General features: G+C 39.8%; 1 protein-coding gene across 1 annotated transcript in view; it reads right to left on the reverse strand.

Moving 5' to 3' along the window:
* The window catches only part of egfra (epidermal growth factor receptor a (erythroblastic leukemia viral (v-erb-b) oncogene homolog, avian)), a 39,971-nt gene extending 18,646 nt beyond the window's left edge, over positions 1-21,325 (reverse strand). Inside the window, exons 1-2 of the mRNA XM_051406174.1 lie at positions 21,035-21,325; positions 35-186 (exon numbers count right to left, since the gene is read on the reverse strand). Coding sequence (XP_051262134.1) covers positions 35-186; positions 21,035-21,152 — 270 coding nt within the window. The 5' untranslated portion in view covers positions 21,153-21,325. The remainder of the gene's footprint in view (positions 1-34; positions 187-21,034) is intronic.
* Positions 21,326-22,501: the final 1,176 nt, after the last annotated feature.

The following is a 22,501-nucleotide window of genomic DNA, read 5'->3' on the forward strand; positions in this document are numbered from 1 at the left end:
GTTTATCCTCCACTGCTAACAGCGTAGTCTTTACCCTGAGGAAGGATAGGTCACGGTCCTCCTCCATGTAGGTGATCTCCAGGTTCTCAAGGACCACAGTACAGTTGCTGTAGGTCTTCACCATGTTCAGGTAGTGGTCCTCTTTGGAACCCAGGAGGTTCAAACGGTTGGTGATGCCTTGGCATACTGCAGGGAAGGACAAAAAAACAAAAAAACAATTACAGAATTTGCAGGATTTATTTGGATGTTACTTGAAACACAAGATGCAAACTGGTTGTAAATCATCTGCAATGTCACCAAAGCATTTATCCAAGGTCCACAGTGCTATCAGTCAGAAACATTCCCCGCTTATGTAACACACTGGCTCAATTTATGCCTTTCTGTGTATGTCTCTGTTTGTGAACTTGATCTGTGCAGTCATAACTTGGCCAGTTTTCATGTGAAAATACACGATCTGGGTTGCATCTACAATAGGAATCAAATCTCAGCAACGAAGCGAAGTCTGGCTCAGAAGTCAAAGGGAGATGGCTGTATTTACACTGGCAACGGCCTGAATCTTTCCACTGCTATGCAGGCTAGTTACAACAACCACTGAAACCAGCATCTCCAGGCCCGTTGTGTCATTTCAGAGAAAAGATCTGGTGTGTCACAGATTCCATGAGATTTGTGTGTGAGAGCGTTACTTGGGGGAACTTTAACTCTCTAAATCTCATAATTAATAACAGTCTCAATAACTTCAGTCTAGTCTAAGCATATCTGATTTTAGGGCAAGTTCTTGACATGATTAAATAACAACTAAGGGCTTAAATAAAATGCTGATCCATGCAGTTTCCTGAGTTTTAAGCTGCAATAACAACAAAGTCATTGATAGAGAGATTCACAGGACTACAATTGCGGGTTTATAATGTAGCCTATCTGGCGTTAAGCAATAAAGCGTTTGGATAAGGAGAGCTGTATTACTGATAAGTGCAGAAGACACAAAGGGCTTTTCTTAATGAATGTAGTTTTTAAAAGGAAGAATGTGCGTGTTAAGAAAACAGGTCTTCCTCTATTCAGTCATCCCCTGAGCTGGTCAGACAGGTTCTGACTGGCACTGAAGAGAGTCAGCTGTGTTCAACACCTTGACACCCCTCCAACAAACACACACACAGCTATACATTCACACAAACCCTCACACACTCACACACAATAAGCATATAATTGATTTTTCTCTTTTAAGTAGGGTTAAATTGAGCAATAGGTTCAGAAACACAAAGGATTTTTCCTCTTGTTTATCAGACATTAGGGTGCTGGTGTAATGTCTCTTGGGTCACATTCCACAACGTGTCTGCTCTTGACTGCAAAGAAAGCCAAAACATGTGCTCCAAATTCTGAGACACACCTCACTACACTGTACATAACAGTTAATTTAATTGCTCGGAACCCTTTCTGATTGGCCAAATTGAAAAAAAAAAAAAAAGGACACGATAACGTCTTTCAGCTACGTCAAGCTAGTATCTGAAGCCAATGTTTTGTATTTTTCCTTGTCCACTGTGTATTTTACACATGTTGTTGTTGTTTTGAATTCACACAAACCAACGGCGATTGGGCACACAATCAGTGAGAATTAGCCACAAACAGCTGTCTCCCGCCCTCCCTCTTCTTCCTCCTCATTACTTTGTCCCTGAGGGATCTCCCTGACATGAACCCTGCAGTCCAGCAGCCTTACGCCCAGGCAACAGAGGCAGACTAAAGGCAAACTGACCGTTTTAATTAGAGGAGCCATGTGAGATGTAATTAGCCTCCTAATTATTACTCAGACTGAGAAACCAAACCGTAATAAACAAAAAGGTTGTCATGACTGTGCAGCTGTGAATAATAATCAACCTGATTTGGACATCCTGGATGACAGTTTGCTAATATGGATGCTGATTACAGTTAATTTGTTTTGTTTTTTTTAGCATATACAGTACATAGATGTACTGTATACCACCCAGCTGCAAGCATATAGCCTGCTTCCTGTCTGAATGTTTTGTTCAGTTAATATTTATGATGAGCAGTAAAGGCTGAGTGAGGCAGGTGACTAAAGGTTCAACAAACTTCCTGCACCAGAGGCTCACGCTTGTATGGCGCACAAGGAAGAAAAAAACCTGATTGCTCAAGCAAGCAGCAGTATAGCCACTGTAAACATTCTCCCCTGTCCAGTTGTTGATTTCATAACCCCTTTGCAGGTGGTAAATTACCTGATATTCAACAACCATAAACTGACTTCCTCATCAGGCTGCAAGACGTGAGAAACAAGGTCAGGCTGTAGCTACATAGAAGTTATAACTAAAATAAGGCTTTATAGTTGTACCTAGCCTTTTATTTTTTGCACAGCACAACCTTCTACAAATAAATTACTCTTTTATACAGTATCTGAGTAGGATGTGTCATAAAAGGTTACGCAACTTGCAAACTACTAAAAGACTATGCAAATTCTAAAGTACTGGAAATCTTAGTAGCTGATTCAATTTTGACTAATCATTCATATAAAAAAAAAAAACATATAAAAACACAGCTAACTATCTGCAACCTGCGTAAATGCAAGGGTGGGGCCTACAGTGACGTAACTGATACTGTGACAAAGACTAATTACCGATTGCTTCACTTCCTCCAGCTGTATTGTCGTCACAAAATGTCCAGGAGGTAACTCTAGGAGCAAGGAGTGGCAGATCTGGTATATCTCTTGTATGCATGTTGTGTGTGGGTGTGTGTGTACTGATATGTGTGTGAGTGTGCAACACTGTGAGGAGTACAAAATATTCCCTGGATTGCGCTGTGATCAGCAGGCAGTCAGAGCTAGACAAAAGACTTGATAAACCCGATCGTTAGTCATCTAAGCTTGTTGAAATGTGCGGTCACATATCACTCTTTTGATGTTTACTTGGGGACTTGTGATGGAAGTCAAGTGTGTGTGGTAGATATTTGTTTCTTGAGGCTATAGGATCTGCACAACGACAAAAAAATAAATTGCCCACGCTTATTATGAGATAATTAGCTCATTGTTCAGGTCCACACTTTACATGCTCAAATACAGTTGAGAATGCACATGCTACTGTTACAGAGAAGGCGTGTCAAATAACTACCTGAATTGTTGAAATAAAAAAAAGGAACTTAAAGGAATAGTTTGACATTTTGGGGAATGCTTTACTGATAGACTTTGTTATCTGGCACTTTGAGATAATTGGCATGGGCTGAGGCCTGCACTCACAAGGCCGATAAACAAAAAATGTCTGCAGACACATCTGCAGGCAGCCTTATCAGTGGGGCTGCTGTAACGCTTTTAGCAATACCCCCTGTGAGTTTTGGGAAGCAGGTGAAAAAGGTAGTTTGGAGTCCTGTACCATAACTCTCAACTCGCATCCTGCTGTAAATGTTTCCCTGAATTTCCTCAGTCACCATCATCTTTTCTCAATGTTAACATGTAGGAATGTAAGGATATAATGTGAGACAGTTGAATTGCGATACAAATATGTCTGAGGCACTCAAGAAATGAATGTGATTAAAAAGCCTCACAGTAACAATTAAAAAAACATGCCTACTTTCAGCCCAAAGGCAACCATTTTGTATTTGCCCTGATGAAAGCCTGAATGAACGCGCAGGCATGTTTTTTTACTGTTTCTATGAGTAAATAGCCACGAGATATTAAAGGCTTTTTAATCACTACCCGCTTGAGTGCCTCAGACTTTTTCAACAGTTTGAAACATGTGAAGATTCAAATTGGTGAGCTGAGAAAGTAATTGTTTATATCAATCGTGGCATCAAAGCACAAAAACTACAGTTTCACTTTTACAAAGAAAGGGAATATGCATTGTTTTGTATTGTTTATTGCCTACCTCAGAAATAAAAAAGGATTCTATGATTTGATAAAGAAAATGTAAGAGAAAATATATTTTGTAGGTTTTTTTTGTCTGAGAAATAAAGGAATCTTTTTTCAGTCATAATTTGTCTTCAATCTCATTTAGTAAGAAGATCATATTAGGAACTCAGTATTGTGAATCGCATTGAATTGTGAGGTAAGTGTATCGTTATTCTCTGTTAACATTATCTCATCCTAAATGACAGCAAATCTAACATAATTAAACATATATTATGTGATAATGTATAGTCTAGAATAATGTAGTTCAGTCAGGACTTTTATGTTTGGTGGTATAGCTCTTTTTTGGGACCTCCCTGCCCTTCCATGTACATGGGGTACAGAGCAGAGCATGCATCAATGACAACAGAAAGGACATTGATTAAATCAGACAGGGTGTAAAAGGAGGAGCTGGTGTGGAGCTGTGTTGTAACATTGGATGCTTGAAGGGAATCAGCTGAGCTATCAGTTGATGTGGGTTGTTTACAATCACCTGATGTAGCTGGGATTGTTGTCTGAAGCTACGGTGAGCAGGTAGTTAGCTTAACTTAGCATTAAGAGGAAACATGGAAACAGCTAGCCAGCCTCTGTTCCATACACAACCAACTGTAAAACTGAGAAATTTTAAAATTAAATTGGTTAAATTGAACAAATGCATAACGTGTTAATTAATGAGCTTTAGAAGACCCGGTCGATTTGTTTTGCCAAGCAGACAGAGACGAGAGTGTTCAATCTTACTATCTAACTCTCTTCAAGGAAGCGAATAGACATTTTTCCCATAATTTCAACTCTTCCTTTAAAGCTTTACAAAAGGTGGCATTTACAGAATTATTGTATTGTATTGTACTGGATTTCATAATGTGCTACAGCTATGTCTTATTATTATGTCCATCTCCTTTACTATGTAAGCAGTGTATAATGTAAAAACTCAAACTTTGAAGCTTGAGAACCTATTTGACAGACAGAAGGGGAACGTGAAGCAGGGTATAAAACCAAAGTCACGGCAGACAAAATTTACAGTAAACACTTGAGAAACATTAACTAAACATGGTAAGATCAAATGTTCAATGTTAAGTACCAAAACCAACCAAAGGAAAGGGGTCAGAGTTTGGCATAAATTCACATTTTGAGGTCTCATTTAAATGTTTTGATGAAACTCTGTATTTTTCTGGCCACGAGAGGAAATACTGAATGTCCACAAATGTAAACCGAACTTCCCAGGGACACGGTAAAAACTTCTCTAATCCATCTACTGGTTTCCTTGGCACACTGAGCCATCTACTATACATTTCAATCATCATGCTTTATACCTTTGACAGACAACAGAAATGAGCCTGCCGCATTCTCTTCCTCTCATTCACTACCTGAAATTCAATTACTCTGTGTCCAGAGTCTGATAATTAGATTTTCGGAAACCTTATACTTAATTAATGGGAAGTAACAATGCTAACTGACATGAGTTGTTTATTTCTCTCTCCAAGTCAACAGCATTACGGCAAAGTATATTATGTAACTCAATCTGCAGTGTTCCTCCGCTGATAACAAATCGATGCCAAGATTAATTCCCATATTTAGAGGGAAATTATGGCGAAACCCCTCATATGTCACTGCAGATGTATGGTAAGAGGATGTTGATAAGATGAAAACAAATACACGTTCTGCTTTTATTGGCCTCAGTTTAAAGTTGGGGCTCACTTGGGGTTGCATTCACTCAAATTTCCAGACTTTCAGATTCAGGGAAGTATAAATCTCTCCAAGCCCATTATCAGTGAATAGTGGGAAAAAGCCACTTCCTTGATTTTTTCTGTATATTCAGCTCATACTTCCTCCTCTTATATTGTCTGACTGGCTAAGATTCAGGAGGAGATCAAATGTCATATAAAGATGAAACCAGCAGCAATAGCAGTCATATGTGAGTTCTTTGGTGGTGTACTATATCTGTACAAAGATACTCTGTATTTTGACATAAGGATTCCTGATTTCCTGCTCTTTGCATGGGGGAAACGCAATCTTCCTCTGCGTGGGAGATGCACCAATTCCTTAGAGAAAACATCTTGGGGCCTCAGAAAAGAAAAAAGGGGTCAGAGAGGACTAGAGGATACCCCCCCACTTTCCCTCCCTATTCCCAGTGAATGCAACAACACAAGTCCCTTTGACATCTCAGGAAGTTGATCTTTGCACAGGGTCAGTTCCAGACAGCTACCCTGTGATGCTGCAGCAGATGGTAACTGATTGTCGTCTCCAACGGAGGAGGATGTACTGTCAGGACGTCACATAATGTACTATTGGAGAAAGAGAACTGATGGAAAGGAAGTGTGAGAAAAAATGAAATGGAGAAGAGAAAAGGAGTAGGGAGTGGTTTGAGGTTTGGTTAACCAAGACGTCGATCTGGGACAGAGCAGCTGGGTCAAACTGTGGAAAGGGGGTGTAAAGCCTCACACTTGATGCATGAACATTGCTGACCTTTCCCTGAAGGCCAACAAAGGGGACAAAACACTGGATCGGCCAGCTGTAGAACACAAGCAAATGAAGCGTCCCAGTGAATACGTCACATGTCCTCTAAACAGTTGACTACACTCTCTGGCCCTGCCTGAGCACAGTCAGTGAAGTTTAGTCTGTTAAAAGCTCAGCAAAGTGACCAAATAAAGACCAAAAAGGCTAATGTTTACTCTCCGCTCCTGAAGAGCACTCTCTACCAGTCAGTGAGACACTCCAGATACCTGTGGCTGGGCCCATCATAATGTTTACCCTCAACCTCAGCGTGAGGAAACTGTGTTTTTAGGTTCTGCACAAACACAGGAATACATTATGTATACTCACAGTCCTGCATACTGTGATCAGCATTTCTAAGGCCTAAAGGCATATACATTTGTCCACAAACAATGACTCATTTTAAAACCAGAACTATTCAGACCTTTTAAGCAATTTAATTATTAAATTATTGGGTTTAAATGAATGTAGAGCATATAGATAATATAGTTCTACAAGGAGTTAAAGGCTCGGTTGAGCAAAAAAAAAAAATCTTCAGTGCAGTGAGGCTTTGCAACAGCAATGCCAAATGTTATATACAAAATTCAAGATAATTAGTGTCATTGGATAATCAACAGGCCTCACTGTTGACTCATTTCTTTTGTAGAAAGTTGCAGTTTACCATGAAAACTACTCACATTGCAGTAACAAGAACATTGTTCTTGACTGGAAAAAAAAGCTTTTTAAAGCTGCAGCAATCAGTATTTTTATATAAACAATGGGTCACTATGGCTATGTATGATGTAAAAAGGGTTCCTCGTAGTGACACACCCACAGAGAAATATCATCCCACTATTCCCCTTCAGTTCCAAGGAGCTTTAAAGCTTCTTTGAGCTCTTTTGGTTTTATGGTGTGAACCTTTACTGCCCTGATTCACTCTCACACTCTCATCAGCGTGGCTGCAGCAGGAGATTTAAGCAAAGAAGCTGTGATGAACCTTTTCTACAATACCTGCCAAACACCATAGACAGAAAAAGTTAGCATAGTTAGCATGGATTGAATATCACAGTTATGTTTGCCAGGTAACCTGAAACACTACTTAAATAGGTGCCAAAGTTGTTCCATATCAGCTGCGTGTGTAAATAGGCGACTGTTTGCTAACACTTTATAAGGTGATAATATGTCAATGTTTACAGCTTGTTGCGCTGCCAAATTAATAATGCTGGTTTAAATGTTGTTGTTTTTCAAAGCTGTGAGTGCAAACAAAACTCAATTCAGCTCCATTGTAGAGGCAGGACATACAGTGAGAAATTTTGTTGTTTTTTTTCTAATTTTAGTGAACCAACTATTTAATTTAGAGAAAAAGTAATTTATTATGCAGTTATTATGTAAAAGAGGTTTTGTTGCATTCATGCTGGTTATCGTTTGAGCTACTGCTGTTAAAAAATCAACAAACTGCAAATTTATCTCAAAAGTCAATGGTGCATTCATTACCTAATAGCCATATCCATGACAGAAGAGCTAAATAAACCATAAATAATAGAAGATGCATTGAAAAAGGCATAATTTACTGGGCACCAAGTTGATTTATTGGAGTTAGTTGAACACAGCTGCACTCCCATTACTCTCCAGCTGTGGCCAATATACAAGGGCCCCAACATGGCGGCCCAAAAAAATCAAGCAATATACAGTATATGATTAGTCAGATAATTCTCCCACATGCCCCGTTGGTAAGTCCATTAGACCCCCATTAAAGGCACCAAACAATCCCACTCCTGTTACCCAAAACTCACACAACCCCTGTTAGCCCCAACCCCATTTAAATTCCAATAATGCACCCACCATTCTCCTGAAAAGTTCCAACATTCAACCCACTTCCTCTTTAACATCCAGACATTCTCCCTATTGAAACCCATTCCAGCCAAGAAACTCCCCCCACAACTCCCCTCTTTTTTCTCTTTCTCCTTCCCTGTTAAAACCATACTGCTCTTCAATCCCACAGGAAGCACAAGAGGAAGACTGGAGAGGGAGTGGGCGGCAAGCGTACTGCTGCTGTTAACTCACTGCCCCCACCCCCTTCCACTGACCATTACTGAGCCATGCCTGGAAAAGAAGAGCGGAGGAAGAGAGGCAGAGAAGAGAGAAAGAAAAATAACAACCACAAGCGAAGAAACCCACACATTTCACACATCATTCCAGCAGGAGAAAGCAGCTGTGACTCGGGAATCCCCCTGTTGGTTTAAGCATTCCCAGTGTAGTGCAGCAGGCCCAGGTTGCAGCGCATCAACAGATAGGACAGATAACTCTCACTCACTGGACTCCTCACTTCATCTAAACAGAGGAGATAGACGCTCTTTGAGGCAGCCTTTCTGCTTAAGAGTTTCTTATTTTTAGCCCGATTGCTGACAGGCTCATTTCTGTGTAGGTCTAACCGCTGTTTCGCAGCGTTGCCTGCCAACAACTGCCTTAGTCATGTCTCCAGTAACTCTGCCCCGCTGGAGTCTTCACCGAGAGAGACCCCATAAAAGGAATATTCTACAAAAGCCCTGGGGTTTGCGTTAGTAAGCTTTACTCTGTTGCTCAGCCTTTACTCACCATTTCAACCTCTGCTTTACACATCAGAAGGCCCCTTAAATCCACTGATGAGTAGTTTCTTCCTCATCAACACTGGCTGAGGGCAAGAATCAGGGACAAATGGAGCTTGGGGAATAAGTCTGTACAACTGAGGGGCTCTCATAATTTTCAACACTGCGAAAGGGTATTTTGTTACATGTTGCGTTGTACTCGCCAAAAGCATGACCAATTTAATTTGCACAGGAAAGCTCTGAAGAATTCAGCTACGTATTTCTTATGACACATCAAACTGAAATGTTTGAAATGCAACGGGGTGCCACGGCCAAGTACTTGGGGCCCCAGAGCGCCCGATTATAATCTTCAGAGTATTTTTAAAACAAATTGTATTTCCACTGAAATAGTGCAACAGCAACAACTGACAGAAAATGGTGCTAGTTTTTCATCAAACACATCTCCCACAAGCCCACGGCTCAGATTTCATCCATTGTTAACGTGCGTGGCTTTATCCTGTTCCTGACAAAAAAAGCACATCACACGTGGTTAACAAAGCTCCGAAACAATGCGCTAGCTTGTTTAAGATGATTATGACCGAGGATGGGCGGTTGTTTCAAGGCCGCCCCCTCACTAGAGAGACACAGAGGGGCTTTCGCACAACCTAAGGCCTGGCTGCTTTACATCAGTCATCAAAAGGCATCAGGCTTGGCAGGCTAGACCCTTTCCTCGCTATCAGCTACACTGCTGAACACAAGGACCTTGGCTCAGAATCACCGTGTATGAAACACACACACTACGAACTTTCATGACTACTCCAGAGAGTGGACAATCAGTGTAGAAGCCAGGATATAAAACCTTTCCAACATAATCATTATCTAATGTCCAACCCAAACAAAGAGAAAATTCTGCTTCCTTCCGCTAATTACCAGTTAAATTTCAGACAGAAAATATAATAAACTTTAATACAATAATTACCTTTATATTGGGGAGACATTTTGCTTTTTATTAACACGTCCAACCGTTACAAAGATGTTGAGACTGAAAGTTCAGTCTTGACCTTCATAACAGTAGTTGGCGAAAAAATCAAAATCAAATGGACAAGAAGTTCTTCAAATGGAAATTTGGGCAACTGGGCAAAAAAAAAGCTACTAAATGGACCTTGTGGTGAGACTGTTTTGTCAACTACTGTTTCCATGGTCACAAATGAACTTTCAAAGTCAACTTTGAAGCCAACATCTACACCAGGTCCTTAAAGTGCCCAGAAAAAAAAGAGAAATGTGACCATCTACCATGCAATGACAAATGGGCAACTCCATTTGTTGTGGAAGATTGGTGTGACATGATCAAAAGCTCCATAACAGTTCCTAAATGGAGCTTGTGGTGAGATTGTTTTGTCAGTTACAAACAGCTCAACAGATGTTATGATGTTTCCAGCTACAAATCCTGGATCTCATCTCGGATGTTTTTCAATTGACCAGCAGGTGCCAAGCATTCATATCCAAGGATAAATCTCAGTTCAGATCACTTTATTTCTTGGAAGCTTGAGACATAAGCACATAAAAAGTATCCAAAATGGCCTTACCGAGCCAGTATAACAATAAAAAGAAAAGACAAACTCCCCTGCCGGCATATTTCAAATACCTCCCGCTAGACTGTTGAAAGAAATCAAGTTTAGAGGGTTGTTTACATGTCCTTTGACCCAAAAACCCAATGAGATTTTGAGTATTTTTAATCTCTTGGTAATCTTAAGGGTGCCTGATTATTGTAATAATACCAGGATAAAAACTAAACAAGTGGATTCATATTAAAAAATCTCAGACTGCCTTCTAATCAGCTCAGGAAGAGGTTGTTGATGTAGCGGATATACTGCAGGTCCAGAGGGCTAATCCTTACTGCCTGGCACAAGTCCAACAACGCACTCCAGGGTATTTCTACCAGGGAACCCATTCACCACCTAGCTCCATAACTATCAAGCTGAAGTGGTTTGTTATGAAAATGAAAGGAGAGTGGTAGATATTGATCGTTTATCAGTGATGCTTTAAGTGTCATGGGGCTGTAATATGATACAGTGCATGGGAATATACTTATAATATATGGCCTTCACAAATGGTTTATTGAGCAATTTTGCAAGAGGGTCAGTTCCACCTCTTTTATGGAGGGAGACATTGCAAGTGAAGCAAACAGAATTCCTTCTTTTTTTACAGGCCTCTGGCTTCAATTATGAAAACATGTGGTAATGAAGATGTTCCGCTCAAAGTCCCACCAGGAAATTAATTTTGAGCTCAACGAAGCATTGGTGTTGTTGAAACTTACTAGGCAATTAGAAAAGGTACTACAGAAGGCGTGTTGTGTTTAGAGCACATTATGTTTTAGTGCTCTGGGAGTTAAACAAATCACAGATCAACTCTGTAGCTGAGCACTGCCACCACTACGATATGATGAACAATGCTGTCATCTCATCTATAAATGGCTCGGATGAAATACGTTTTACAATGCTGATGAAATCCCTGAGAGGTGATGCTGGCTTGTAAAATGCTGGAACCATGGCGAGAGAGGGGCTGACATCTTCTTTTCCTCCTCTAACACACCCCGCCGAAGTACACTGCCAAAAGCGCTATCATCACTGGTGTCATAATTCAGACAGAGCTATGTCATGAGGAGGGATGTCTGTTATTTGCTTGCCAGAATTATACTTCACCGGTCAATGTGTCCTTTTGTTGCTGAGTTCTTGTAGTTTTGGAGACAGAACTTTAGGCTTTTACATAATACCCAATCAAACATTTATAACATTTTTGTGTGAAATGTCTATACAACTATTGGATAGATTGCCATGAAATTTGGTGAAGATATTCATGTTCCCCTCAAGATGCATTGTGATAACTCCGGGAATCCTTAAGTTTTCATAGCGCCATCATCAAGTCTAAATATAATTTGTCAAATACTTTGGTTTATGACCAAATATTACAAAACAAATTACATTCCCATCAGCCTCAGCTGTACTTTGTGTTGTGTTAATTAGCAAAAGCATGCTAACACACTAAACTAACATTGTGAACATGAGTAAACATTATACCCGCTAAAATTCAGTTTGTTAAATGAGAACATTTTTGCATGTCTACATTAGCGTTTAGCCCAAAGAACTCAGCCTCACAGAGCTGCTACCATGGCTGCAGAACCGTAGTCTTGATACCATTTCAAGGCATAAGCTATTTTTCTCTACTGATATTTGTACATAGGATTAGATGTCCTTTTCCAACATAAAACCCCAAAACAGCCAAATGGATTATATTACCCTAACAGCCTTCATAACTTTTAGCCAACAGGGATGCCTTTCTCCTCACTGTTGACACAGGGCTGTAAAGTCATGTCTACATGGCGAGTTAAGGTCAAGGAAGACAGATAAGCCTGTGTCAAAGAAGACAACAAAGTCCTGAATAAAGAACCTTTTGTCCAAAGAATCTGGGTTTCTGAGGGGAAGGAGATATTCAAGTTCATTCATTCAAGTTTGGTCTACACATGAGCCACAGGGGCTGGATGAGAATTAATTTACCTCGTGCACTTTCTTTTTTTTTTGTGTACATTTGTCAGTCATGCGTGTTCTCTCATTATCTTATTTGGATCCCCACCACCCACCCACTATGTATATTGGCTAATTTTCAGCCTTTTTAAGATATTCTGTAGAAGACAGCCCTGTTAGGAAGCCCGGGGAAGCTTACCAGAAAGGCACACTGTAAGCTGGGAATTGAGAAGCTTTGCACTCTGCAACTTGTCAATGCCAGGCCCATTCAAAGATGTGACAGGAGGTCTAGACTAGGAGAAACCTGGAGGCAATACAGGTATCAGTTAACAAGTGATTCTGCATGTCTGTAGATGTTTACTTGTGAGAGGGTCTGCTGTAAAGTAAGTTTCCTATGCACCTACAGTAGTGCTGACATCCAAGTGCATCTGCACTGAAGTTGGTTGCCATTTCCTTGTCGAGGATACAGTATATGGCAGAATCCACAAAGACTAAACAAAGCAAAGCCCCTCTGTTCTATTTGACTAGTTATTACTCGCCACTACCTTTTCAATAAATACTGGAACATTACTGTCTTGACTGACACCCTACCACGCCCTTGCAATGAAGCATGTAATGCCTTAATCACATTGTCAAAGAAAACAAACTTTTTATAGGTACTCGAGCAATGAAAACTATCAGACAAGCCTGATCAGGATTCCCTTTAAAGCCATAAATAATTATGTGCTATAAATGAACTAGATAGGGTTTTTGATGTTAACATATTCACCCATATCCGTCCTGCAGTGACGTAGTCCATTGCAGAAAGCTGAACAACTTAACTTCCATGTCACTCGGCGTGAGCATGGAAACAGCTAAACCTTTAAGCAATAGACTAGTCCAGAGCCAATGCAAACCAATGGAAAACAGCCAAATCCTCCAGGTAATGCTGTTAAAGAGCACCAACATCCTTTTAATCAGGATGTGAGGCAGGAAGCAGCCCCCTCTTTACTTTGCAAAGGGGATTACAAATTAAACATCCTGGACCTCCATCCCGATTGCTTTTGGCACATGCAGGAATTCATTTTAAAAAATTGGATAAATTAACCATAATGTGCCACAAAGTCCAAACCACTAACAGTGAGTCACAGCTTAAAATGCACCATTTAGTTTACTGGGCCAATGGACCACACAGGAAGAGGCTAAATGCTATTAGGGAAGCAAGTTTCAGAGATCAGCCACCACCCTTCAACCAATGCTTTCTTCTGAAATATTCTGAGATGGGGATTTGTTTGTGAAGCTATTGTTCCCTTCCCTATGGGCAATTCCTCTTTTTGGCAAGCACTGTTTGAAACACTGCTCCTCAGAATGACCTTTAGGTCATTAGAGAAAATGCCACACCTACAACAGGTCTTTGGGATAATGGTGAGAGACAGTGAAGCAACAGAAACTAGAAAGAACAGTTTGAGGCCTCTTTGATGAGGGATTAAGCAAGTGCACGAATACCAAAGTCAAAGATCTCACCTCGTCCTTCTGATGTTTGTTTGTGTATCCCCAACTTCCCTGTTTTTCTCCCCTTGCTGCGATTCTTCCTTTAATCCGTGCACCACCCCTGTCCATCTCATTGACATCCCTCACATTTGTATTGTGACAAAAAGATCCACATAGTTTAGTGGTGAACACAAATACAACAACTTATTTATCTGTAAGGAAAAAAAGCCTCAGACTATGTCTGTTCACTGTCCTTCTGAACTGAAATGAGCTGCAAAATTCTCCTCAGCGTGTTAGAGCCATGGTTTTCATCCAAGCTAAAAGCCTCCAGGATGGAAACATGTTCAGTGCCCACTTTCCATCTTTACCTTCACTACTAGAGCTGACTTACTGTTTCAGCAGTTCCAGCCAGAGAGGACACATTCAAAAACTGCTTTGTCAAGCACATGAAGAACACAAAGTACATTCACAACAGAAACTAATTGGTAAGAAATGTTTCAGATGCTGCAACTGGCATAAATCTAACGGGTGTGTGCAGTACACTGGCAAACATATACCAGCCAACAAAAAGACAACACTACTTTCTTTATTTTCAGTCAAAACATTGAGCTAAAAGTAAGTCATGAATTTGTTCTGACACTGTTTTTCTGAAGATACCAGTTTGAACTTGTCTTCTTGTAAACATACAGATAAATATTAGTTTATCTTTTCATTATTAAATAAACATTTATTTGAGGATGCTTAATATACTGCGTCCAATATTTTTCTTTTGTCACACCAAATGCCAATAGTACTATGCATGTTTGTGCTAATCTTGGCATAAATGCAGGCGCGAAATAGGTTGAGTCAACTCTTATCAAAAATCGTTAATTAGGACTTCGACTAATAATCAATTGATCTGCAGATTATTTTCTTGATTGTTTGGTCAAAAAATTGCCAGAATGAAGGGTAAATTCCTTTCCATCGATATTAAATTTACTTTCAGATAGTAATAGTTTTTTTTGATTGAATCATTGACTAAACTTTTTAGCTTTTGTGTTGTTTTTCCAAAAGTTTATGTTGGTTTTATTTTTTTCCCCAATTTTCCCCAGTTTGACACTAGAAAAAACATGAATCTTTTATCAATATATTGTGCATCCCTAACAAAATAAGAATTATCAGTGAGTCATGTTTTTCCAAAAGTAAGGCAGTGGCTCAAACATTACTCCAAAAAGGCAAAAGAATGAAATAATGCAAAATTATGACCACTCCTCAACACTCCCTCAGTCAGATACCCAGTAGATAGGCTTCCATTGGAGCGGTGGCCTCTTTTGCCTTTTAACACGACACTGCACTTGATGAGATGGGAAGATAGCAGGCCTTTTTTTTCCAACCTGAATTCCTGGGTCTCTTTCCACTGGAGACTCCATGCACAACCAGTGGATCATGGAAACGCCATAAACGCAGCGGATCACTTTGTTACCATGTACAAACAAAGGAAGCGAATCAGTTCAATGAGTAACCACGTTCACTCACTTATTCCATGCTGGGTTCTCAGTGGATGTATGTATACAAACAGAATGGATTATAGTAGCTGCAGTTACAACGCAAAACACATTGGTTTACCTTCATAAATTAAAATCAGAGATGTAGCAGCCAGCATTTCTTAACTTATCAAATGTCAGACATGAAAGCAATACATAAAACTTTATTGCTTGTGGTTTGTTTAGACAGTAGAACCAGACACAGAATTGATGCTTACAGAAATGCAGTACTACCTAATTTATAGGGCTATACAATAGATTTACTGTATTCAGATGTGTCTTTACGGTTAAAAGTAAGAAGAAGAACAAAAGTTGCTTCACTTCTGTGTTTCCTCCCGCTGACAAACACGTCTAGCCTCGGGTGAGTCTGCTGCACGCCACAGATCTCGCTTGCTCTACAAAAGTATCAGTGCTGCCAGATAACCTGCCCTCGACAGAGGCACTATTGTCCCAGCGTGAAACCAAAATCCTACACCTCGCCAGCAGCTCTCTAAAATCTCTACCACTCAGACATGGTGCAGTTTATCAAAGCTGGGAGGGTGGGAGGCGAGAAATTATCCTCTAGCTCCCACGGCTCGAACCAAAAAGCCATATTTCCACCAATGGCTGCAGCAGATGGAAGTCTGGGAAGGTCGTCAGAGGACCAGCAAGACACAGCAGCAGCAGTAGTAGCACCAGGGCCACTCTGGACCCTAAAACTAGAGATTCTAGTATTACACAGGATCATAACCTATATTTCACTACCGACATCCATCTAATCCCAGAGAGTGGGTTTTAATGGAAAGAAAAGGCATGTTTTTTTCTGAAAGCGATGGAAAAAAACAGATGACTGACGAAGGAAGCTGGCTTGTTAGATCCCAACACAACGCAGAGGGAAAAGCACTTACTCAGGATGCTGAAATGCACTGCAGGAGTCAAATTTTATCATGATTCAGCTAAACTTTTGCAGGTGTGTAAGCAAATTTAAATTCAGAAATGATGGAGCTGGACTTCACCTATATATATTATATTCCAATGTCATTCTATTGAGAACTTGAATAACCTACTAACTCTGAAAAAGCATATTGATATAAGCCGGTTATCCTGTTCCCAAAGCAAGCTGGGGAGCCTCGTATTAGGGATTAAGGATTCAGCCGTCAACATACGCCTGTGATTAATTTGATCTTTCATAGGTTAACTCGTAGCCCAGTTAGACTGGCTCTAAGGCAAGTTCACCTCATATCTGTACTTTGGCAGCTTAGAAAAGCAATATCCAATACTGAAAGGTAGAAGAGTTTAGAAATATTTAATCATACAATAAAAAATATGATCATCACCTCTACAGTACAACTCCACTCACAAACAGAAGGAATCAAATTGATTCCGAGGCCATTTAGCTTGCATCTGGGAAATAAATCAGCACACTTATTACTTGTGGTTGGCTGCTGGGTGAAGCTGTGGGCATTATTTACAACCTCCCCACAGATGATGACAGTTAATAAACTGAGCATGCCAGCACGTAGGACGGGGAGCTTTTCTATTATTCAGCAAGTCCTGTCTGAGTCCCATAGAAGCCATCACAACCTGGCAGGCCGTCGCTGAGTGGCGGACTGACAGGTGGGTATCCTGTGGGAGAGGCTGGCAGATGCATTATCAAATCTCAAATTCATTTTCAAAATGGGGTAACATCTTCCCCATAACAGGACTGCAACTACCGGTGGGGTAAATGACCACATTAAAAAAACAGCATGATAATTCCTCTATATCCTCTAGAGCAATCTTTGTTTGGCAAAAAACATATTTGAGATCATCGGGTGGTTATTGAAAGCACTGAAAATAAGGCTAATTATTAACAGGATTGTTCACTACACCCTGCGTCCTTATTTACTGTCGCTAAACCTGTCAAGTTTTCTGTCCTCACACAGCGCATATGCAGTTTATGGTGGTGCAACAGATTTACCACTCGAAATTTTTGGTCTTTTTTTTTTTACTATTTTCCTTCATTTAAGGCAGATGTAGACAAAATTCGGTTTGTCATGTCTAGCTGGCCACCATCAATTTTCTCATTGAAATTTCCAGCATATTTTATCAGCTGTAGCTCACTCGTTAGGCTAACATTAGCTCAACGGCTTGGTAGAAAACACCATCTCTGCTAACGTTTTTGTTTTTCCAGCCCGCTAGTTTAAAATGAAAACGTAAAAGGGATCTTTAATATGCATTAGATGGCTACATACAAGATATCGTGCTAAAGAGTAAAGCGTAGACCTAGTTGGTCCAATTACTATTGGTACGATAAGGAAAAAATGTAAGATCAGACATAACATATCAGTGTTTGAATGTTTACATTAAATACTTTTCTTTGTATTTTCAAACATGATTTCACTTTTAACATTACAAGAGAAAAGGCTTTTAGGATAAGCGACCTGTTTGGTAAAGATGGCGATGGTTGCTGGAGTGTAAACTTCCCTAAATCTAATGAAGAGCAGGACAGAACATTACCTTACCCTCAGCTTCCACACAGTGGGGAAAAACGACAGTGAATGTGCTATTATGAAATGTTTTACCTTTAACCCCAAAAACTAATGTAGATTGAAAATAATGTGATTCTTTGCCTTATGCTGGAGCAAATAAACACTGTTTAATCATACCTTTGCTCTTGTTTTTTTGGTGACACCACCCTCCAAACTCTTTAAATCGCTCTTACCACAGCTCCATGCACACTGTTTCAACATGTGGAGAAATCCAAAGCTTGACAGGTCTGCCGTGCCTAGTTACAGTTGCTAAGCTACGATTGGATAATTGCTTTTCAGGGGAGGGTTTAAACAGACTGTCAATTGAAAAGTGATGAATTATCCTTTTAGTCAGTTAATGTGCGTACACATTTCACCCCAATAATAGTTTCTTCACAGATAACAGTATTTGTAATGAAGGGAGGACTGTTAATGTGACAATGAGGTGTTGTCTCTCTCTTCAGCTCACTGATCCATGCATGGTGAAAACAATTTTTCAGGAAGGGAAGAAAAATATGCACAAAGTGTTTATTTTTCATCCATGATCTCAATCACTTTCAAGTTTTTCTCAACTTGAAAATCTTTTGCCACTTCTTGGTGTAAATAGCTGACCAGATGTTCTCACTTGCTTCCTAGCAACACAAACAGACTTTTATTTCTCTCTCTATATATCGTCCATCCATGAAAAGCATGTCTTTCCCAGTTAGGTGATTTTTAAAATAAGTCAAAGGATTACAAGCTCCTTTGTCGGCTGAGAAAATTACTCTTCTTCTTAAGGCTTATAAAACCCTTTCAAACCCCTTTGGATTATCTTAAAAATGCATTGTCACTAAGCTTATATTGAGACTGTTCCTCTTTCTTTTTGTTTTGACATTTTGGAGAAACTTGGTTTTCACTGGAAAACAATGTTATGTTACAGTACCTCATGTACCATTTTAACTACTTTCATTTTTTATAATGTTAAAAACATCTTATTTACACCTCTAAATTTAGGTGGACTTGCAGCAGGTTAAAGAAAGTATTTCAAGTTGTCATGTAGTTATTAAGGATTAAGGGTTATTCTGAGTTAATGAATAAGCCAAATGCAAACTGGATGCCAAAACCCCTGGGGTACATTGTGGCACCCTCCAGCTACTATTTCTTTAATCAATAACAAAAATGAATGTATGTGTACTTGTATTTATCAAGATGTAAAGCAAAGTACAGATCCAAGCATTTGGCTTTTTCATTTTTAAGTTTTGGTGTCATAAAAATGTAGTTGGAATTTGACATCTTGTTCAAATCAAGTTGAACAATTATTGGACACTGTGTTCTAGGAAAACACGGTGTGCCACATAGAAACATCTGCCTTAGCCTCTGGCCAAACAAAAACCAACAACAACAACTAAAACTGCCCGACCATATGGCGGAGCTTGCATTTCCCTGGAAATGGAAATTGGATCAGTCGCAAAAAATGAATGGTAATTCAACCAAATTGTACTGCATGCCATAACTACCATTACAGCTGCTCATTTCTAATCTTTTCTGGTCTTGATAAAATTCTAAAAACCTTATTTACTGTGGGAGACTTGCTGCTGCGTGAAATGTGCTCTGTCTAGTTTGTTTAGAAGCCCAGAAATATTTAGGGACTCTGTCTTTTTGGCTCACAAACACTTTTGATTTGTTATGGTTCTCTGAAAACCGGCACTGGTTGTTACTTGTTGGAGCAGACAGGAAAGATGTAACTTGCACGTGCACGGCTGGCACTGAACACACTGTGCTTATCTGCTTATAAGGAGGAACAACAGCGCAATGAGTGTGGACAATGATGATTCATGAGAATAGGAAGTTAAACTCATTAGGGAGTAAAGTGATACTTCTGGTCACTTTCTATCCTGACATCTGGCCTTCTTGAGGTTTGAGTCACTCACAGTACATGTTGAATATATTTAAATATTTTTATTCATTAACATCTAATTTAACCATGTGATGCAGGACCTTTCCTGTGCTTATTTTGTCGGTCAAATATCACTTGTGCTTGTAGTGAGGTGTTCATGTAGACCATCTCAGCTATTAGAAGAAAGATGGGAAGAAATCATTGAAGTCAAAACACTGTCATATTATTAAAAAAAAAAAAAAGATTTCTGTGGCCTTTACTTCAGGGCCAAAAGAATGCACTAATACAAGCAGAACAAGAGAAACCAAGAAACCTGTTCCTATACTTCAACACTTGTTTTCATACTTTCATCAGCCTCACTTCATACCAGACGTTCTGCTTTATATCATTTGTGGGATGAAGTGACTGTCTTCACATTTTGATCTAATTTCCTTTGAGGACCAGATGCAAACTGGGGACATCATTTTTTTGTTCTCTTTATGTAAGAGGATGCGTAAATACACCGTTAACAGCAAGGAAGGAAAAAGCAAATGAGAGAATATGGCAACGTCTGTCATCTGCAAGGTTTTGTGTGTTTAGTTAATAAATGTGTCAAACGGGCTTTTAGTGCGTGTTTCAAGGCAAAACCAGCATCGTCCTGACTTTATATTCTTGGGATACAAATAGGTCAAACACTGCGTATAAAACGCTTAAGGCAGAAATGCTCACACTACACTGCTCCCCCCAAAAACATCCAAAATAGTCAAAATAAAAGTGAAAAAAGAAACCTTAAAAAGGGACTAAAAAATAAAGTATGTCAGTAAATTTCACAATCCACATCCCCTCCATGCATCATCATCATCATCATCAATGTGGTTCAAATTTGCTTACTTTTCACACGGGATCTGTACGCTGATGCGTATTTTTGCGCAGTTTTTCCTAATTGGCCAATTAATCAGAACTTTTCCCGCAACTTTGACCGCGACTGTATTCGTGACCCCATGACTAACCCCCATTGATACTGAAAGCTAGACTTTATTGGAGCCTCTCTGTGTTAGCTTTTACCAGCTCACACAGACTGACCACAGAGACAGTGAGAAACTTTTTCTCCCACGCTGGATTTAAAGTTTCTCTGCGGCTCTGTGATTTTTCTTTCTGTGAGGTTTTCTGTAAATGTTTGGGACGAGGAAAAGACGGAAAGCGAAAGCCCCAGCTTGGCATTACAACCCAGCCACGTACAATGTTGTAACAGCTCCCCTGACATACCTTTCTTTTCCGCCAGAACACAGCAGCCCCAGCACAGCACAGAGGTGAGACTGATCCACTTCAGAAAACGGGTTGCCATCGTGGTTTTTGAAGCTCCTGGGTGAGAGAGGGGTGTCATTCCATGCCGACAACACGCGGTATTCCGCTTTATCAAAACTTCAAAATCTTTAGGGTTGTTTTCTTTCTCTCTCTCTCTCTCTCTCTCGTTAAGTGAAAGACTTTTCCTTCTCTGGGAAACTTTTGACCGCTCCTCCTCCTCGCGCAGATATCTCCAAGCAGACAGTGCTAGTGCAGCGCGAGGACACGCTACTGGCTGCTCTGACGTCAGCAAGAGGGAGGATAGAGGCGCCTCTCGAAGAGCTCAGGTAGAGGCAGCGTGCATGAGTTTTAGATTAAAAAACAACAACATTGTGCACAGTGTTATATTGTTGCTGTTGTTGTTGTTGTTGTTGTTTTTAGATGCATTTATGAATAAAGTGAAGGGTCGAAACATCCCCCCAAAAAAGAAAACCCCACAGGAGCTATATAGCTGTGAAAATTGCTGTCAAACCAGTTGCTGTCAGTGATGCACTGATAAGCTGGATAAACTTCCTTCGGCAAACAAAAATCAGTTCTTGCTGAGGGCATGATTTTATGGTCTGTTTTCCCTAAAATGATTCAGCTGAGATGCAGGAGGCTCAATGAAGGTGGAGATGGGAAAGGTCATCCAGATAATTTTACTAGACCTCAACTTAGATATGTTAGGGTTTAAAAATTGTATGATACAACCAGTATATTTTTATAGTAACATTTTTATTAAGTAACCCTTGAATTTAGTTATTAATGTCTTGCCACCTATCAGAATACTCTGATATTGATATATGAAAAATGCAGTTAGAAAGGTGGATTAGTAGAAGAGGAAGAAGAAGATATACTTTATTAATCCCCTAGGGGAAATTGTTCTTTTCACTCTTTTTTTATACACACACACACACACACACACACACACACACACACAGGCTGAAATACACACTTTCATGCACTTGTGGACATGCAAACAGGGAGAGAGATGGTGGAGTGATTACATGTGTTTATCTGGGTGTCCCTCTCTTCCTGCTTTTAATGCTCAGTAGAGTGAGTCTTAAGTTGCCCTTGGTATAGCGCTCTGAGGATTTTCTATAGGGAATTAGACTTTGATGTGACTTTGTCCCTTTGTGTATAAAAAGAGAAACAAAATAATGATGACATGTTTTGATTAATTTGCAGTATTGCGTTGCTGCAGGAAAAGCACAGGTGTAACTAAATACATTAATAGTTCAGTTCTATTAAGTGTCCCAGTAGTAAGCATGCGTTATATCAGGACGCTGGAACAGGCACAGCTAAATGGAATGGAGTCATTTATACTGTTATTAATTAAACCTGCTCTTTCCCGCTATGTCCTGTCAAAATATCTACAATGAAAAAAGCCTTGTCGGTGTTATTTAGACA

This window comes from Dicentrarchus labrax, unplaced genomic scaffold (assembly GCF_905237075.1).
Source record: "Dicentrarchus labrax unplaced genomic scaffold, dlabrax2021, whole genome shotgun sequence".
Lineage (NCBI taxonomy): Eukaryota > Metazoa > Chordata > Actinopteri > Moronidae > Dicentrarchus > Dicentrarchus labrax.